The sequence below is a fragment of the Nansenia antarctica genome, assembly GCF_963989245.1.
Source record: "Nansenia antarctica genome assembly, chromosome: 14".
Taxonomy (NCBI): Eukaryota; Metazoa; Chordata; class Actinopteri; order Argentiniformes; family Microstomatidae; genus Nansenia; species Nansenia antarctica.
The window spans coordinates 22,958,307-22,978,544 of NC_137684.1; the positions used below are offsets into that span (position 1 = coordinate 22,958,307).

Genomic DNA, 20,238 nt, shown 5'->3' on the forward strand with positions numbered 1-20,238 from the left:
GTATCTAGAGCTAACTAGAGTCACCTGTGTGCCCTTTACTCCGCCTCATAGTTGACTAGACCTGTAACAATTATGAAGTAATTGTTTAATGGCAATTGTTTTATGTGATCGTGGTTTCTTTTTTGAACTGTGGTCAAAGCAATTTATTTTTTTATGAGATAGGTCAAAGCATGGTCATACTTTTGTTTAGGCTACATATCAAACCAAGCATTGATTTACAGTTGCTAAATCAAGTTGGCTTTCGAACGTTAAGAATCCACACTGGACAGTAGCCTGCATTTGGTAGAGAGAGGGGCAGAATAAATGACACGAGATGGTGCTTGTTTCACGACTACACTGTTATGGGATCATTTTGGATTCAAGCCTGAACCAGAGGGGAGAACCGGCACATTTGGAAGAGGCCGTTTGCTGGATCTGTAAGAAAACAGTCGCTGTCAAAAATGCCAACACAACCAATTTAAAACAACACCTCAAAAATCACCATCCCACCCAATTTGCAGAAATAAACAAATCCATCAGTGCCGCTGCTGTGGCTGGTCCCTCCCGGCAATTGGGCCTTGCTGAGTTGTTGCCTTGCCGACAGACGAAATATTAAGCGAGACAGTTTCAAATCGTGCACGCTCACAAAGGGACACGTTACATTGCAAAAGAGATGCGGCCAGAATCAGTACAGTGGAGAAGCCAGCATTTATTTTAATACTCCTAATTACATTTTTTAGTTAATGGTTAATGCTTTGTGTTTTATTGATATAGGCTACATGTTCAAAAATACGTTTTATGATAATAAAGAAGAGGCATGGTTTACTTCATAGGTTGCTTTGTTATTACATTATCTGGATCACATAACAGTGAAACGCTTAGGGCCTATATTGTTAATTGTAATTATTTCAGAGACAATTAATTGTACAGCAAAATATGGAATTGTTACAGGCCTTCTGAGGCGGTGAGGCTGCATGCTGTGGTGCTGGGGGGGGGGGAACTTGGTCTGGGACTTGGTCTGGGACTTGGTCTGGGGCTTGGTCTGGGGCTTGGTCTGGGACTTGGTCTGGGACTTGGTCTGGGACTTGGTCTGGGACTTGGTCTGGGGCTTGGTCTGGGGCTTGGTCTGGGGCTTGGTCTGGGACTTGGTCTGGGGCTTGGTCTGGGGCTGCACCTGTTTTACTGCCTGTGTGATGCAGTCACAGGTCAAGCACCAGGGTCTCCTAGTTAAGGCTGCTGTATTCAGAGGTTCAGGGCCCTGGGGCTGTGGTCTGGAGGGTGTTTCTCTCCCTCTCTCTCTCTCTCTCTCTCTCTCTCTCTCTCTCTCCCTCTCTCTCTCTCTCTATCTCTCTCTCTCTCCCTGTCTCTCTCTCTCCCTCTCTCTCTCTCTCTCTCTCTCCCTCTCTCTCTCTCTCTCTCTCTCTCTCTCTCTCTCTCTCTCCCTCTCTCTCTCTCTCTCTCTCCCTCTCCCTCTCTCTTTCTCTCTCTCTCTCTCTCTCTCTCTCTCTCCCTCTCTCTCTCTCTCTCTCTCTCTCTCTCTCTCTCTCTCTCTCTCTCTCTCTCTCTCTCTCTCTCTCTCTCTCTCTTGTTCTTGTCCTCTCACGTTCTCTCCGTAGGTCCACTGCTTGTTTACCCTCTGAGCCCTCACAACTCCACCCACGCAACGGGATTAAAGACACTGGCTGTCCGCTGGCCTGTGTGTGTGTGTGTGTGTTGTGTGTGTGTGTGCTGGATTACAGCTTGTGCTGGGCTATGCTCTATGCTGTATGTTGACTGTCTGGAACAGGACAGAGATGACGCTAGGTGATGCTACTCCCTTATGAGTCACTTCTGACCGCCGGCGTCTTTTTTAGCTCATAGACTCACCACGGATTGGCAAGGAGTGTCTCGTATGAGTGGACAGACACTGCGTATCATTTTTCAATAACAATAACATTAGCATTGCTATCTTTACAGTCTGGTGACAGGAGGATATGTTCTGTGTTTCGGGCCAACGTTGGTGATATTGGACCTTTGCTCCCCGTAATGTAGCCATATGAACCTATATTGAACCTTCTTATGGCTCATTTTCACGTTGAATTATGGGCGCTGAATGTCATTTTTTGTTTTTCCTTCCAGCATTACTGCAACCCAGTGGTATTCTACAGCTGTTTTAAAGATTCCAAAGCTTATACTGTAAATCTGTCTTTCTGACAGCCCACCAGGAGACAAACACACTCTGCTCGGAGGGAGTGAGAGGTATCGGAACCGCGAACCCAGCAAGGCAAAGCGTCCCGTCCCCCCGTCCCCCCGTCCCCCCCCAACCTCCGAGTTCATCCAAACAGCGTGAAATGTCACAGAGCAGTGGGGATATAATGTTCACTCTCCTCATCCTTATTTATAACATGTACAGCCCAGTTTGCGGTTATCTTTAGCAACCGTCCAAGTCGGCCCTGGAATTCCGGCTATTCGACCGAGGCTCTCCCTGAAGTTGAAACGTTGACTCTGTAATGAATATGTAGAACAGAGTGTTGAAGCCGAGTGCCGAACTCTAGTTTCCCATCGTATAGCCAATGGGTTTGATCCCGTCTATGGGGATTCACATAGGCCTACTCCAGGGCCAGCTGGGACAGTAGTAGTACTCTTGTCCTTTCCAGCATTGTTTGGGAATCAACCATGGTGGTATCAACCATGTGTGACCAGGCCAACACAGTACAGCTCAGCTCAGCTCAGCTGTGGTCCTCTACCTACCTGACCCGCCATGTCTTGTCGGTGGAGAGAGAGAGAGAGAGAGAGAGAGAGAGAGAGAGAGAGAGAGAGAGAGAGAGAGAGAGAGAGAGAGAGAGAGAGAGAGAGAGAGAGAGAGAGAGAGAGAGAGAGAGAGAGAGAGAGAGAGAGAGAGAGAGAGAGAGAGAGAGAGAGAGAGAGAGAGAGAGAGAGAGAGAGAGAGAGAGAGAGAGAGAGAGAGAGAGAGAGAGAGAGAGAGAGAGAGAGAGAGAGAGGAGAGAGAGAGAGAGAGAGAGAGAGAGAGAGAGAGAGAGAGGAGAGAGAGAGAGAGAGAGAGAGAGAGAGAGAGAGAGAGATCTCTCCTGTAGATATGGGTAAATCCTACAGGAATCCATTCCATCATGTTTGTTTTGAGTCATGGGGACGCTTGAAAAACCTCGTATGATTGACAACATGTTGTTGTAACATTATTGCCATTCAGTTAGGGGTAGGTTGTTATTATCCCTGCTCTCTTTCCCAACCGACTCCTTCACAAAGAGAAGGATTACACCATGAAAAGCAAACATGTTCCTGGTCTGAGGCCTCCTCTCCTCCTCCTCTTCTGCTATCCTTCCTGCTTCCCAGATATTACTGTTGACTGCCATTCCAGACTCTAACATGACTAAAGCCTGGGAAAACTACTGGCTGTACTCTCTGCTCTGTTTGCTCACAGGTCCCAGACCAGATTTGGGCCTCTTAGTTTCCAGGCTAAGATAATCCTATGACTAACCGGAGATACACCCTACTATGCTGTAAAGTATGCAAATAGCGTGAGATATTAAAAACCCCTGAAGCATGTTAACCAAATCAACGGGTTAGGTGACTTGTGTACAGTATCAATGTGTGTGTGTGTGTGTGTGTGTGTGTGTGTGTGTGTGTGTGTGTGTGCTGTATCTTTTCTTTTCCTCTGTGTGTGTTCCTTGAACTTGCTTCCTGTGTTTGTTTGTGTCATGGCCTGTCTGTAAACGCCTGATTCCCCGGCAGACAGACACAGAGTGTGAGCTGAGAAGGCGATCCAGGTCCCTGGCGTGACGATGGGCCTTCCTGCCGCCAGCCTCCTCTGACAGACCAGGCAGGGTACCACAGAGCAGACAGAGCACGACTAAGGCTCACATTACACAAGCTCCCGTTACTAATAAACATTTGATGTGAGATAAGAGCCCAGTTGTTGCTCAATATTCCCCTTGACTCGTTTAAGAAGAGAGAGAGAGATTTTGAGTTCTTCGGCTGTAAGTTTTAGTCCCGTAACTAATGAATTTGCCTTAAGTCACGGTTGGGGGGTTGGCTAAATCAATTCTGGAATGGCCGATTCAAGTGTATGTTCTTTGTCATGTGTCCTTGACCCGCCATTCGCTTCTTTGCTTTGGGGTGAGGAGGAGGAGGAGGAGGAAGAGGAGGAGTGTTGAAACAAGTGCTGAGAGGAGAGCTGAGCTTATGGGACATGTTGACATTGGGAAGGAAATGGGCTCACAGTAGCGGTTGAGGTTGTTGGAGGAGTGTCAGCGGTAGGGCTGGAGAAGTGGGAGATGCTCCACTTATCCGCTCCCCTCCGAGGGCTCGGCAGGACAGGCCAGGCTCTGTGAAACCTGACTTACTAGCCAATGAGGAGCTTAGCCAGAGCCTACTCTGCGAGAATGAGGAATCTGACTAGGATCAAGAGGTTTTTCTTGCAGAGCATCAGTTTGTCTGGGAATGGGTTTTCAGTCTGGCGCGAAGATGTGAGGCCATGTGAAATCATTCCCCCCACACATTTGAGCAATTTTGGGTTCAAACGCCTGCTCTCTGGAGTTCTATTATTCCGATATCAGAATCGTTTTTTTCTACTTTTTTTTTTAATGAGTATCTCAGCAGCACTGTTTTTTTGTCTGAATAATATGAGATTTAAAAGACAGATGGTTCGCAGACAGACTTTGCCAGAAGCTAGTTCGGTTTTTAGTCAACAAACGCTTCGTTCACCCAATGGGCTCGTAGTCTTTGTCTATCCATAGCCTTTTGAACACCACACACACACACACACACACACACACACACACACACACACACACACACACACACACACACACACACACACACACACACACACACACACACACACACACACTCACTCTCCTGTAGGGACTAAGAATCATGATATTTGGAACATATACGTGGGAACTTGGAACATACAGTAGGCCTAATATTCTACCAGCTAGGCCTAGGTCCATGGTTTTCTCAGCCCCATAACTGTTTTCTCTGACAAAATAATGTTTATTGGAGAGCTGCATGTTAATAGTGCTGTCATAATGGATTTGTTTCGGAGCCAGAGTTTGACCTGGGTTCCACATCCGCATCTGTGTGTAATTTTATCTTAATTGAGCGTGTGATGGGGAATTCTCTCTGGGGAGTTATCACACACCTTTATCTAATCAGTCTGGCTGGTGGTGAAGTGGCAGACCGTCATGTGCAGAGCAGAGGATGATTGACAGGTCAGGCAGAGTTCGCAGGTGGAATGTGGATGTCTGCTCTACACAGAACGGCCTTATTCAACACACGCACAAGTATTGACCTGCACCAGACAGTACCTGAACCAGTACGTAACCAGTAACCACCCTCTAGAAAAGGACAAATCACACGAAATGGAAGATGTTGCTGTACGCCGTTCTCTCCCAAAACTCAAGTCCACGTGGCGCGGCACGTTTCTCCAGTGCCCTCTGCCCTGTCCGCCCGCCTTTGAACTTTGACCTCATTCCCAAAGCGCCAGGAGAAGGGCAGGGATGATGTTGATGGTGTGATGATATGACACACCACCACTGTTGCCACACAGTGTTCCTCCCTGACGCCCTCGGTCCATCCACACACCACCTGACTGCTCTTATCAGGGAGGGGCTAGGCTAGCCGCTCTACAGAGGACATACTGTCGGAGGGGAGGGGAGGGGTAGGATGACATCATACCATCGCCGTGTGTTCAGTCAGACAGCAGTGTGTTAGGGGAGGGAGGGGGGGGGAGGGGAGGGAGGGGTTGGGGGGGTCTTATGTATCCTGGAGCATGGGGAGACCTTTTTTCCGGAACAGTCCCTGAAGGCTCGGACTGCAGAGTTCACACAGAGATCTACTCTACCCTTCTCTCTACTCTACCCTTCTCTCTCTCTACCCTTCTCTCTCTACCCTTCTCTCTACTCTACCCTTCTCTCTCTACCCTTCTCTCTGGAACAAAGGGAGAGAGACTGGAAGGACAGAAGCTGTAAAAGGGAAAGGAGCAGGAAGGATTTGGATGATGGAGCATTTTCCCTGCTTGATGATTTATAGAGTGTATAATCATAAACTTTTAGTCATGATGTTGAAATCGTTTTTTGGGACTAAAGAAGTGATTTCGAAATGTCATTTTTTCAGGGTTCCCACGGGTCCTTGAAATCCTTGAACGTTTGTGAATGTGAGAAAAAGAAATCAAGGTCTTAAAAGTTTTTGGAAAATAGACGTGGGTCATTGAAAGTGCTTGAATTCCCCTCTCTCTCTCTCTCTTTTTAATTGTTGCCTGTGAGCGCATAGTTCCTATTATATAAATTCTCATCTAGATCTGTCTCAAACTATGCTGTGTAATTGGGTCCTTGAATTTGAGGGAATTGAGTCTTGAAAGTCCTTGAAAGGTGCATGAATTTGACGTTTCAGAAGGTGTGGGAACCCTGTTTTTTGGTGTATATTGATTTGTAAGTGAACCTTATTTTGCGTACTTCACATGTCACATGGTGGTGGACTTCAGTCTTCAGCTGTAGCAGCTGGCCAGCCTAAATGATCTGTACATAGAGACCAAGGGGGATATATGAGGCAGAAGTAAGATAGAACAAATCAGTCCAACTGTCCAATTATGATCCTTCTATTTACAGCTCCCAGGCAACTTCAAATAGAACACACCTGCCACTGCCTGGCCCTGCAATTAGTCTGGAGGTTTATTGCTTCTCAACTGATAATCAGGAGTTTGAGAGGGAGGACTAAGGGGCGATGAATATAGAATATCTCAAGTTACAAGGAGACAAAATGGTATTATTTAAGTAAGTAAGTAATGTTTATTTGTATAGCACAATTTTAACAGCTGCCCAAAGTGCTTAACAGATAACACACTAGTAAAAGAGAAAACAACAGATAAAATACACTAAACACAAGGTGCAATACAAATACAAGTGCAGAAATAAAAGTGCAAAAAGTGCAGTGTCGGGAGGCAGGCTCACCTCAGGTCAAAGGCCAGGGAGAAAAGATGTGTTTTAATAAGAATACCAACGAATGTAGCCTACCTTTCACTGGCTCAAAGGAGGATCTAAAAAGATCACATGAGTGGATGGTTTAGTGTGGAAGTACCTTGTTACCGGATATAAAAATATAAAATTATTATTTGGAAAATTATTCAGAGCAACTTTTAAAGTGGACACCTCTCCTCCTCTTGTACCCTTCTCCTCTCTGTTGTGATCCTGATGGATGAGAACAGGATGGGTGAAGCGTAAGCATTGGACCAGGAGAGGATGTTATTTCAGGATAGGCAGACACACACACACACACACACACACACACACTGTTGTAAACTGTGTGTGTTTAGCCAATGCTGTGGACTTTTTCCTCAAGGCTTGGTGACTTGTTTGTTTTGACACTCCATCCATTCCCTGCACTTCGGCAATGACTCTCCAAATCTCTCAGCAATCTGTTCTCTGTTGGTGACAGTGAAAGGGCATCTTGTAGCACTATTTCATTTAAGCCAACGCTCCCTTTTAGCCTTTAATCATTTGGGGGACTGGAACACTTAGGCCCTAGACCAAATAAACACACCATGTGACCTGACTGACACCCTCTCTCCGTGTGACCCAACAGGGGAAAAGTCCTAAATATAAATATCAACTCTGAGTAAAACAAGCAGGGAAAAGTGCATTGAATATAAACAGTCCACTCCAACATGTAATCTGCTCTATTTTTAGAACAGAGTGTGATGTAATCTAACCTCAAAACTGCAAAAGCAAACCATAGTGTGTGTGTGTGTGTGTGTGTGTGTGTGTGTGTGTGTGTGTGTGTGTGTGTGTGTGTGTGTGTGTGTGTGTGTGTGTGTGTGTGTGTGTGTGTGTGTGTGTGTGTGTGTGTGTGTGTGTGTGTGTGTGTGTGTGTGTGTGTGTGTGTGTGTGTGTGTGTGTGTGTGTGTGTGTGTGTGTGTGTGTGTGTGTGTGTGTGTGTGTGTGTGTGTGTGTGTGTGTGTGTGTGTGTGTGTGTGTGTGTGTGTGTGTGTGTGTGTGTGTGTGTGTGTGTGTGTGTGTGTGTGTGTGTGTGTGTGTGTGTGTGTGTGTGTGTGTGTGTGTGTGTGTGTGTGTGTGTGTGTGTGTGTGTGTGTGTGTGTGTGTGTGTGTGTGTGTGTGTGTGTGTGTGTGTGTGTGTGTGTGTGTGTGTGTGTGTGTGTGTGTGTGTGTGTGTGTGTGTGTGTGTGTGTGTGTGTGTGTGTGTGTGTGTGTGTGTGTGTGTGTGTGTGTGTGTGTGTGTGTGTGTGTGTGTGTGTGTGTGTGTGTGTGTGTGTGTGTGTGTGTGTGTGTGTGTGTGTGTGTGTGTGTGTGTGTGTGTGTGTGTGTGTGTGTGTGTGTGTGTGTGTGTGTGTGTGTGTGTGTGTGTGTGTGTGTGTGTGTGTGTGTGTGTGTGTGTGTGTGTGTGTGTGTGTGTGTGTGTGTGTGTGTGTGTGTGTGTGTGTGTGTGTGTGTGTGTGTGTGTGTGTGTGTGTGTGTGTGTGTGTGTGTGTGTGTGTGTGTGTGTGTGTGTGTGTGTGTGTGTGTGTGTGTGTGTGTGTGTGTGTGTGTGTGTGTGTGTGTGTGTGTGTGTGTGTGTGTGTGTGTGTGTGTGTGTGTGTGTGTGTGTGTGTGTGTGTGTGTGTGTGTGTGTGTGTGTGTGTGTGTGTGTGTGTGTGTGTGTGTGTGTGTGTGTGTGTGTGTGTGTGTGTGTGTGTGTGTGTGTGTGTGTGTGTGTGTGTGTGTGTGTGTGTGTGTGTGTGTGTGTGTGTGTGTGTGTGTGTGTGTGTGTGTGTGTGTGTGTGTGTGTGTGTGTGTGTGTGTGTGTGTGTGTGTGTGTGTGTGTGTGTGTGTGTGTGTGTGTGTGTGTGTGTGTGTGTGTGTGTGTGTGTGTGTGTGTGTGTGTGTGAGCCTGCAGCAGTGTGTCCAGATGCCAGGAGATGGAGGAGAGGAGATATATCTTTTTTTTTATGTGAGTGAGAGTTGAGGCAACATTGCTGCTCACAGTATTTTTTCTTCCTTTGTTTTTTCCCCATTAAAACCGTGATGGATTGTAGTCTTAGTGAGAGAGGACGGACAGCCTCTGAATACACATTATAAAAACATCTTGATTTAGTAGATTAGTGTTTGCGTTGAGGGGCCCACCCCCCTCACTGAACCCTCTCTCTCCAACCAGTGCGTTCCTTCAGTCAGCTAATGTCCCTGTGTGAATATGTGAATGCCCTTCTCCCATTCGGGAAAATAAGTAAGTCATAACTTTAACGGTAGGCTAACGTTTCCCCACCACTGATACATGATAATCCCCGAATGTGCTGAGTTTGTATTTATACCCTACTCTATGTAATAGAAATACATGGCACGTCAGCATTTCTTGGTGGTGTTGATACGAGTATCCTTAGACAGTGCTCTATCTAGGCCTAATTATAGTTTAGTCCAGCCTGGGTTTGGAAGGGGACAAGCATGGCTAGGCAGCAGGGATCTGCAGCAGGGTGTAGCGTTTCAAAAGGGAACCGTAGCCACACACACACACACGATGTAACATCCAGCACACTGGTGACACGGCACATCCTGTCGTGGACGACCCAGCCCTAGCCAACGACCCCCTAGGACATCTTACTGGGGTTATTAAATGTTTATAGCTTCCTTTAGAAGTGTGCCGCAGTCACGACACGGCTGTAATTCTGCGAGCTGAATCTTGTGTACATGCTCCTTTTAGATGGTCTTACATGTGTCCCCCAGACCCAAGAGTCCCGTGGTCTCCATGAGTGACTCTTCAGTTTGGTGTGGTTTCACACTGTTTCAGTGCGGGCCCTGGGAATGACCACCGAAAGAACTTTAATGTCCAGACCTCAATTTGACTTCACCCTCAAGTATGGGGATTATTGTCCCGCTAGAGAAAACAAGAGGGTGTGACGACGACCACGGAAAGAGCTTAATGTCCAGTCTCAATTTGACTTCGCCCTCAAATATGGTGATATTGTCCTAACCAGAGCAAACAAGGGGTGTGAGATACAAATACCTCATTCCACATTGGGGCCTGTTTTTTGGCCTTGTTGAAGCGTTCCAGAAGCTGGAGGGGACTGCTCTCTCCTCTCCCATCAGGGCTCTGTTTAACGTCTGGAGCCTCTGTCTAACGTCTGTCAGATGACAACTGCCCATAGAGCATCAGAGGGCATGCTGGGATATGACAGCTGTAACTTCAGAGGTGTTTAAAACGTGTTCTGCCACCGGAGTTCCACGACAGAAAACAAACAGTGTTATGTTCCGCGTATGGCCTCTGAAAATACAGTTGTATTAGTCTCATTAGTGTCTCTAGTACTGTTAACTTCTGGTTAGAGCATTGTAACTGAGTTGGAAATACACTTGGAGAATGTTACTGACCGGCGTGTACTATGTAGTGACTACCCGCTAGCTACACATACTGAGCATTGATCGGATTCCACAGCGCAGTATTTGGGTTTATGTCAACACCACCAATGAATAGAAACACAAATATGCAGTCACAGCCACTGGCTGGCCATTTACCATCTGGCACTGATAGTGCTGTAGCCTAATTCACACGTTTAGCCGGCGGTAAAAAAGCATAGCTAAGAATAGCCCTAGAATAGATCGCTATCATCACTTGCCTTGTGTGCAGTGTCTCTATAACGTACGTGGTTGTTGTTGGGATTCCTGGGCCTAAATCCCACCTCAGTCACAGCTGCGCCTTGTCTTGTGTTTCACCGAAAATAGCTTTGGTTTTGTAAAATAAATGAATGAGTATTGAGATAATCAAAGGAATAGGCTACTGCTGCAGTTGCTCCGTGTTGTTGCTGTTGTCTGTTAATGTGTCCCCTGGGTTAAGGGTGGGTGTGACCCGGGGAGGAACTGAGATACTCCACCTGTGCAGGTGGGGAGATGATAGCAGGTGACCCCCACAGACTTTGCACAGCTGCAGGTGCAGACAGACTTCTCAAGGAGCTTTTTTTTATGTAGCCTATTTAGGGAGGGTGGAAATAGGGACTATGTAATATTGCCGGAGGGTGCCGTGTGGCTGGTAGAGGTGGTAGAGGAAAAGGGGATGTGGGCCACAGTGAAGACGCCCTCTCTCTGCTGGCTGGCTGTGTTGGTTGGCTGGCTGGCTGGCTGGCTGGGCACTTCCAGGTCTGGGGCCTGGGAGCTGGGGTCTGGGACTGAGGACGAGCCAAGCCCACAGCTTGTTTTCACAGTAGCGAGGAGTTGGCAGGGTGTTTAGAGAGCGGCCGGCCGACCCCTGTGCCACTACCTGCCCTCCCTCCTTTCATCTTCTGCTGCTGCTGCTGTGGCTTGGGTTTTCCATGAGCTAGCTTTCCTGCTTGGGCAGCGCCGGCTAGACCTCCAAAAACCACAACACGTCGTCAGTTTATCTGAACCAGGCTGATGCTGTAAGATAAAGGTGTGATAGCTCCCCCCAGAGATCTCCCCAGAGAATTCCACATCATGCACTAATTAAGATAACGTTACGTTACACACAGATGCTTATGTGGAGCACAGGTCAAACTCATTAGCCATTATGACAGCACTGTAAACATGCAGTTCTCCAATAAACATTCTTTCTCACACACACACACATTCTTTCAACATCTTATTTAGAACAGGTACGGGGCAGTGAAGACTATGGACCTAGGTCTTCCTGGTGGAATGTGTTCCAAGTTCCAAATGATGGAATCTTCAAAGTTCGAAATATGACTTGTAAGTTCCAGATGATTCTTGGGGTAAAAAATATCACAGCTCTAAACTCAATAGGTCTGTCTGTCTGTGATTCGGTCTCTAACACACCCGACCCATGTGTCTTATCAGTATCTCTACTGTCAGCAGTAGGCTTTTAGTAAGCTTCGTTTTAGTGTTGCTTTGTCACGCATTTTTGTAATTCGCTTTACTTTTATGGAAACACAACTCACATTGATGCTTCTTCAAGTGAGATGTAAGTTTTGAATGTAAGTTCTTGCCTGTATTACTGTAACTCCTGATACACAACTTGCTCAATCTGTGAGTGTTATTATAGTCAGCTGTAATGTAATTAGCCTAGATACATTTAGATATTTGTGAGAGTTACTGTACAGAACTGCCTTGTTGTCACTCCGTTTGAAACCTTGAAAATGTGATTTTGGAGGGAGAAAGAGTTGATGTGAGTGTGACTATCTGCTGAAGCCTGTGAACTCTGCAACCTCTAACGCTCTAGGCAAGGTTCTGCCTCATTGCCTGGGGAATTTATGCAAACTAGGCACATAGCAATATCCCCATTATTCACCAAACTGGCTGAATCAGTGTCGTACATTCATCACTGCTGTTCAGATCTGACTACATTTTTCAAGGATTCTCCTTATTCAATTAAATTCAATTAAACTTTATTGGCCATGCTGAACAAGCTACAGTACATACAACTACAAGACGACAACACAACAATACTCTCCCATTCTGACTATCTGTCTGTCTGTGATTGAAATGCTTTGAACTTGAGAAATACTGACTATTATTATTATTATTATTATTATTATTATTATTATTATTATTATTATTAGTAGTAGTAGTAGTATTAGTGTTCCTACTACTAGTAGTACCACAATTAGACTTCCTTACTGTATTTAAAGGTAGTCTAGCCCCTCCCTGTGCTACAGTGTAATCCACTCTAGGTGACATAGCACATTAGACACATTCCAGTCCTGACAGCTGAGCTACAGACACCAGAGAGCGTGAGCAGTGATCACTTCCCTGAGGTGAAAAGGCTGGGACGCACAACACCAACCTGCTGCATGTAATAACAGGTGAACGTATTGTTGACACAAGACAAGAGACAACAACAGAGTCAATACAAGTTAGGATATCCACGACTCTCCAACCCTGGACATAATATTCAAAGCTGCCCTGTGCCCTTAAAACCCACCTATTCACCATTGCATTCAACCTGTAGTAGCTGTTTCACTGTTTCTTGTTTTGTGTGTTTGTCTCTCTGGCTCTGTTCTGTTTGTCCCATTCCCTTGTAAAGCGACCTTGGGTTTGTGAAAGGCGCTATATACATTTCTATTATTATTATTATTATTATTATTATTATTATTATTATTATTAGGTCTCCTACAGTAGCAGTTACAGGGGCAATTATTTTGAGTTACCTACAATAGCAACGTTATTGAGTTGGGGGGTGCCATAGAACGACCACAGCCTGAATGAACAGGATTTGTTTTTGGATGAAAGTGTTTTGGGATGAAAGAGGGATTTCCTGTGTCTGGAGTCAGTCTGGAGTGCTGCTGTGCCACTGAGGGCAGCGTCCACACTTGTGCCCGGTGCGTTTCCTGTTTGGCTTGTGTTATGTTATGTTGTGTGCTGCTCGCTGGACTTCCTGTCTCCGGTAGCCCCGTTCCTAGATAAGAGGTTGAGGCCGTGTGGCCGCAGCTGAAGCCCTCGCCTGCTGCCAAACACTGCTGTGGGCCAAGGTCATGTCTAAGACCTGAAGTCATTGCACTCTGGTTGCCTCAACATGCCTCCGTAGAGGATAGTGGTCCTTTTTATATACAGTAGTCGAGTAGAAGCCACTTGGACTGCTACTCCTCTTTTGCAATGCCCAGCAGGTACTGTGCTGATACTGCTCCTGCTCCTGTATGTGTTTAAAGAGAGATCTGAACAATTAGAATTCTCCTATATCACTTTTATCTTACTGTACTTTACTTTGCAAAGTACACAAGTGAAATTCTTTGGCTTTGGTTCCTCAACATTGACATTGCAGCATTCAGATAAAAAACTAAACACAATAATAATAAGTAACATATAATACATATTCATATTAATAAGTAGGTAAAAAAAGTAACCCTACATTGTTAAAGTAATAAAGTGATGTATTTTACAGTGGCTTCAACAGTGCACAAATGTTGATGACGTGAAATGCAATATATCAGAATGACTTTTATTACATCTTACTACACAAGTAAGTTACTACACTACATCTTAGTACACTTAGTCTGTCACAAGTAAAATTCTTTGGCTTTGGTCCCTCAACATTGAGCAGCATTCAGATACAGGAAAACAACTCCACAGTAACACAGTAATAATAAGCAAAAAAAAAGTTATCCCACAATGACAAGGAAATAAAGTGGCCTTTTGGTAAAGTGGTCATTTCACAGTGGCCTCAATAGTGCAACAAAATGATGTGCAGAGCACAATGACATGACATGCAATACAACATAATACAGCACAGCAGTGAATCAGTCCAACGGTACACAAGTAATCCAGTAGTGTATTACTGCAATATGTTCATTTCCGCAGTGTGCGTGGGGTTGGCTAAGAGGTGGCAGTCCCTTGCCCCCTTCCAGTGTATTTCACCAGGAGCCTGATTGCTTAGCTGTTTGTCAGCCTCTGGGTTTTTAGCCCCAAGGCTTCGGTACCGTTTCCCCAACGGCAGTTAGCTCAAACAGTTTCTGATTGGGGAGGCTGTCCAGTGTTAGCCTGTGGATATTTTGTTTTGTTTGCCCCCTTGAAGTTTGAGCATGTCTTAAGTTCTGCTGGAGGAGCTTCCTGTTGACGATACAGTATGTTGCAGAGTGGACCTCCTTCAGGGGCGAGATATCCTGTCAGATTCCACAGGATCCCTCCCGAAAGGCCAATCTATAATTAGAATAACATCAATTACAGAACTTGTGCTCTTTCATTAACCCTGCGAGGAAGTTTGAAATCAGAATACTGATTCAATCTTGGTCGTTATCTTTGTCAATCTTTGATCAAATCTTTGTCATTAATTTATGACCTTAGCAGGCGTTCTCAAACAATGTTTCAGCCCAACTCACTGTGCCTGTCCTCTCTCTCCTCTCTCCTCTCTCTCTCCTCTCCTCTTCTCTCCTCTCCTCTCCTCTCTCTCTCCTCCTTCTGACAGGATGAGGATGCCTGAAGCAGGGAGTTAAAGCCCCCTACCGGAGAGAGTGTTGGGCTGGAGGAGGCCTGACCCCAGAGACCCCTGTGTGGGGGTGAGGGAGGGAGGGAGGGAGGGGGCGGGGGGGGGGGCGGGCACAGCCACCTGCCTGGACGTCTGTCTGGACCATGGGGGACGGGACTGGAGTCGGGGCTGGGGGGGAGAGGCTCGTGAACCCAGCCCACGGCCTGTTCGACCGCTTCGTCCACGCGTCCACCTGCAAGGGCACGCTCAAGTCCTTCCAGGAGCTCTGTGACCACCTGGACCTCAAGCCACACGAGTACCGGGTGTTCTACCACAAGCTCAAGTCCAAGCTCAACTACTGGAAGGCCAAGGCCCTCTGGGCCAAGCTAGACAAGAGGGCCGGACAGAAGGAGTACAAGAAGGGCCGAGCATGTGCCAACTCTAAGGTAGGCCTATGTGCTGTTCAGTGATTAGAATGATTGAGTTGTTGTTGCCATTGACAGGGATCCCACGGGGTCCTTGAAATCCTTGAACGTTTGTGAATTTGAGAAAAATAAATCAAGGTCTTAAAAGCTTTTGAAAATAGACATGGGTCATTGAAAGTGCTTGAATTCCCCCCCCCCTCTCTCTCTCTCTCTCTCTCTCTCTCTCTCTCTCTCTCTCTCTCTCTCTCTCTCTCTCTCTCTCTCTCTAATTGTTCCTATTATATAAATTCTCATCTAGATCTGTCTCCAACTATGCTGTGTTGGGTCCTTAAATTTGAGGGAATTGAGTCTTGAAAGTCCTTGAAAGGTGCTTGAATTTGATGTTTCAGAAGGTGTGGGAACCCTGCATTGAATCATGCTGCATTAAACCTGCATTTGATATGAGTATAGTCATAGTGGAGTATTATGGTATATCAAAATAAATAAATAAATAAATCACCTTACTTTTTGATCTCGTATCCTTATATGAAGTGTACTGTTTAGAGTTTACTGTGGTACTCTTTTCTACGAGCTGCTGTCTTGTTTTGTATTACCCGCCTTCATGTGTCTACTGTATGTCACGTGACCATGGCTGTTCAGAAAGGCGCTTCGAAATCGAAACAAAATGTCCTTATTTATGATGACCTTCCTTCCCCGCCCCGCCCCCAGTGTCTGATCATCGGGGCCGGGCCGTGTGGCCTGCGGACGGCCATCGAGCTGGGCTTCCTGGGGGCCAAGGTAGTCCTGCTGGAGAAGAGAGACATGTTCTCCAGGAACAACGTGCTCCACCTCTGGCCCTTCACCATCCAGGACCTCCGGGGCCTCGGGGCCAAGAAGTTCTACGGGAAGTTCTGCGCCGGTGCCATCGATCATATCAGTGAGTCCACACGTCATACGTCTCCCCCCCCTTCTTCTCCTTTCTCAGCCTGGTCCCAGATGTCTGCTGCTCGGTGCTTTAGTTTAGACAACTCCTCTCACTACCATGGCTTTGCCCTACAGTACGACAACGATAATCACAGGCGTTTGGCTCAACCCCATACAGTAGGCTTACAGATGTAGGACCAGGTTAACTGGTTTCCTGCTTTCTTCCCTCTTATTACAGAGTCTAAGGTCATGTTCTCACATGAAAGTCCGAATCGAGACCCGGAGCAAGTCTGATGAGTTCGCAACATTGTTGCATAAATTATTTCTCTGATTTGCGTTCTCACAGCCCATGTAAACTAAGTAACATACGCAATCGAAGCAACAGACGTGGTAGTTGTTTGGAAAAAAATGAAAATTGCCCGTTCGTCCTCTTATCCAGATCAAGACGCGTGCGCTGCTGTTTTCCTATGGACTGCCTCAGGCAGCGTTCTCACCAAAAGCGAAGCGAAGCAAAGTGATGGATGCGTCGTTTCTAACCGGAGCGAAACCACCCTTTTCAAGCGGAGCATCCATTGGTTCTTTGCTCTGGGAGCGACATCGAATGCGCGTTCTCACAGCTCCAAACGACGCAGAGCAAACTAATTTGATCCTAAACTCCAATTCCTAGTGAAGCAAATGTTCTAGTGAGAACACACCCTAAGAGACTTGAATGTTTTGGATGTGATGGGTTTGTTTAAAGCAAGACTTTTGGTGCCAAAAGGATGTCAGGACTTGACATTTGCGTTGATGTGTAAACCAAATTGCTGAATGAATAAATACATACAGTAGATACATAGAAAATGAAGTAAATAGATTAAATTAATTGCAGTGTCAAAAAGACTCCAGTAGCTGGAGGCCAATAAACAATGCTCTTATGATAATATATTCTGACTTGGCTCTCTGTCTCTGTCTCTGTCTGTGTGTCTGTCTGTGTGTCTGTCTGTCTGTCTGTCTGTCTGTCTGTCTCTGCAGGTATCCGCCAGCTCCAGCTGATGCTGCTCAAGGTGGCTCTGCTCCTGGGCATCGAGATCCACGTCAATGCAGAATTCAGGGGTCTGATCGAGCCCCCCGAAGACCAGGAGCATGAGAGTAAGACGTCAGACCCTTCTCTCTATACTACCGTCTACTTGACTGTACAGTCTGGTGTTAGGGGGTGCATGGATGGACCGTCTGTTTGCGTTAAGCATCACAGACCTAAAAGACTAATCTATAATAGATATCCCAATAGATATCCCTCGGTAGTAATGGAAGCCGAGATATGCAGAGCGTTCAAGCGTGTATCTGTATATCCTGTATGCAGTGTTGGGATTCGTTACTTGAGAACGTAATCTATTAATTGTTACATTTAACCACCATAATCTCGTTCCATTCCAATATTACTTTGCGTGGAAACCTAATATATTACTATGGAGCTCCACTATAAGCCTACCTGTATCAGATGAGCCAAGGTTTAAATTAGATTGTTTTTTTCCATTGTTTGATGGAGTTTGTTGGACTTACATGTGTCCTTGATGATACAGTAAGTAATCACAGTGATGAATGAATGAATGAATGAATGAATGAATGAATGAATGAATGGTCTTTATTGCCATTGCTATAGTACAGGTACCAAACAACGAAATTTGGGAGGGGTGGCTCCCCCGGTGCTAGGAAAGAAAAAAAAAAGAAGAAAAAAACAAGAAGGGAAGGAGCTGGTTTACCTAAATAAAGGCTATGTACACTATCCACTATACTATACTGTACAGATAAGACGACTAGGGTTGTCATATTGCACATAGTGTTATTGCACATTCATTTAAAGTGTCGCAGTTTGCAGGCTTGAAATGTACATATTTGTGCCTCAGCACTACACCTGATTTTTTCAATCCAGCAGCTGCCATCAATCCGTCCAGACTGTCCAGGGCCCAGAACCTAGGTCTTTGCTGTGTTCAGGGCCTGGATGGCCCTGGGGTAGGGCCAGTGATGTTATGCCTTTCGTTTCAATGCGTTATTCCAACACAGCTGCTGTTCGATTTTCGTCTTTACAACAACAGGAAACAAGTTACAGCATGAATTCTATTAGAAGGAGACGAGACCTTTAAACAAATATTTTAAAAACATGCCGGTAGAGTTATGATTCTGAAATTAATATTAATAACTGACACGTTACTTAAAAATAAATAAATAATAATAATATTTGAACACAGTAAGTCATTGTATTACTCTCTTACACACACACACATACAATATATTACTGTAACGTGTTACTTTTCTAAGTTGTTACCCCCAATTGCTTATACGGAATACATATTGCTCATGTCTTTGTCTTTGACGGGATATAATGCTGTCTTCCTTATTTCCCGTGGTGTGTTTTGCAGGGATAGGGTGGAGGGCTGAGGTCCACCCCAGGACACACCCAGTGAACGAGTTGGAGTTTGATGTCATCATCGGGGCGGACGGGAGGAGAAATACACTGGCAGGTAAAACCAGCATTATTTCATCATTTAAATAAATGAGGACCGTAGCGCTCAAAAACACAGCTGTGGTGGGTTTCTAACCCCCCCCCCCCCACCACCACCACCGCCATCGCCCCTGTCTCCTCCCTGTGCTTTGTTGTGCACATGTGAGTCTTCTCTCCTGGTTCCTCCATCCGTCTTCACAGAGATGAGTGCTCAGTGGTCTCTCAGCGGAGCAGAGCAGGAACTGGTGAATTGGCTGTCTGCTTCCTATTTGAGCTAACAAGCCCTCACCGGCTGCTAGGGGACCTCTGTCATGTGGAGTGGACTACCCCGACCCCTCAGCAGTCATCTCTAGCAGTTGTAGCAGTTTCCCTCTGGGCTAGCCACCGCCTAGCATTACCTCCAAACTCATTCTACAGTCTTTACAAAGCTTTGCTAATAGTCCCAGTTTATTTATTTTTTCACTGTTTTCAGTTATGTTTTTTTTTTGGGGGGGGGGGTGTGGTGGGGGGGCCGGGCTCATTTACTGTCCACATCACGACCTGTCACCCTAGCCTTGTGGTCACTTCCTGTCTCCTTCCTCTCCCCAGGGTTCCGCAGGAAGGAGTTCCGGGGCAAGCTAGCCATCGCCATCACGGCCAACTTCATCAACCGTAACACGTCGGCCGAGGCCAAGGTGGAGGAGATCAGCGGGGTGGCCTTCATCTTCAACCAGAGGTTCTTCCAGGACCTGAGAGAGGCCACGGGTCAGTCCCCGCCGAGACACCACCAACCAAGATAGAGGATTGTCGTTGTACAATAGGCTTATCGCACATGCATAAGATAACAGTCCAGAAATGTTCATATTAGCCGAGCTGTCCATATGTTGATATATGACACGTTTGAATGCCTGTATGGGTCATGAGTTTGTAACAACTTGAGACTTAATGCAGTATTAGGTATTAACTTCGACTGGTTACAGTTAGGCATTCATTCAGAGTGGTTAGTAAGTTGGGGTAAGTTGTAAGGGGAAGGCATTAGCAAGTACTAGCATTAGCAACAACAATTAGCACCAAGAAAAACAAAATAGTGTCCGTAGCGTGTTTTGAACAAACAACGTTCAGGTTACAAGTCGGGTGTTGTGTTGAGAGTTTGATTGTGTTGAGCCTCTCTAGAGATTATGTCTTTCAGTGGTGTAATCGCTGGTGTTGTCCTCATTTCACCTAATGAAGTCAGGTAGAGAGGCTGGCAATGGAGGATCAGCAGCAAGGACAGGGAAAGGGATTGGTGTTCTGAACAAATGGAAATAACAAAACCTCTCTCAATCGGTTTCCCCCCAGGAATTGACCTGGAAAACATTGTCTACTACAAGGATGACACACACTACTTTGTCATGACTGCCAAAAAACAGAGCCTGCTGGAGAAGGGAGTCATTCTGCATGTGAGTAATCAAAGACCCGATCTGTGGGGGTGAGAGAGACGTCTGTGGTCTCTCTCTCTTTTCTCTGTCTCTCTTTTCTCTGTCTCTCTCTGTCTCTCTCTCTGTCTCTCGCTGTCTCTCTCTGTCTCTCTCTGTCTCTCTCTCTCTCTCTGTCTCTCTCTCTCTCTCTCTGTCTCTCTCTCTGTCT

General features: G+C 46.0%; 1 protein-coding gene across 1 annotated transcript in view; it reads left to right on the plus strand.

Moving 5' to 3' along the window:
• The first annotated feature begins 14,983 nt into the window (after positions 1-14,983).
• The window catches only part of mical3a (microtubule associated monooxygenase, calponin and LIM domain containing 3a), a 48,406-nt gene continuing 43,151 nt past the window's right edge, over positions 14,984-20,238 (plus strand). The window contains exons 1-6 of the mRNA XM_080545099.1: positions 14,984-15,272; positions 15,960-16,167; positions 17,166-17,282; positions 18,551-18,652; positions 19,222-19,377; positions 19,951-20,051. Coding sequence (XP_080401225.1) covers positions 14,991-15,272; positions 15,960-16,167; positions 17,166-17,282; positions 18,551-18,652; positions 19,222-19,377; positions 19,951-20,051 — 966 coding nt within the window. The 5' untranslated portion in view covers positions 14,984-14,990. The remainder of the gene's footprint in view (positions 15,273-15,959; positions 16,168-17,165; positions 17,283-18,550; positions 18,653-19,221; positions 19,378-19,950; positions 20,052-20,238) is intronic.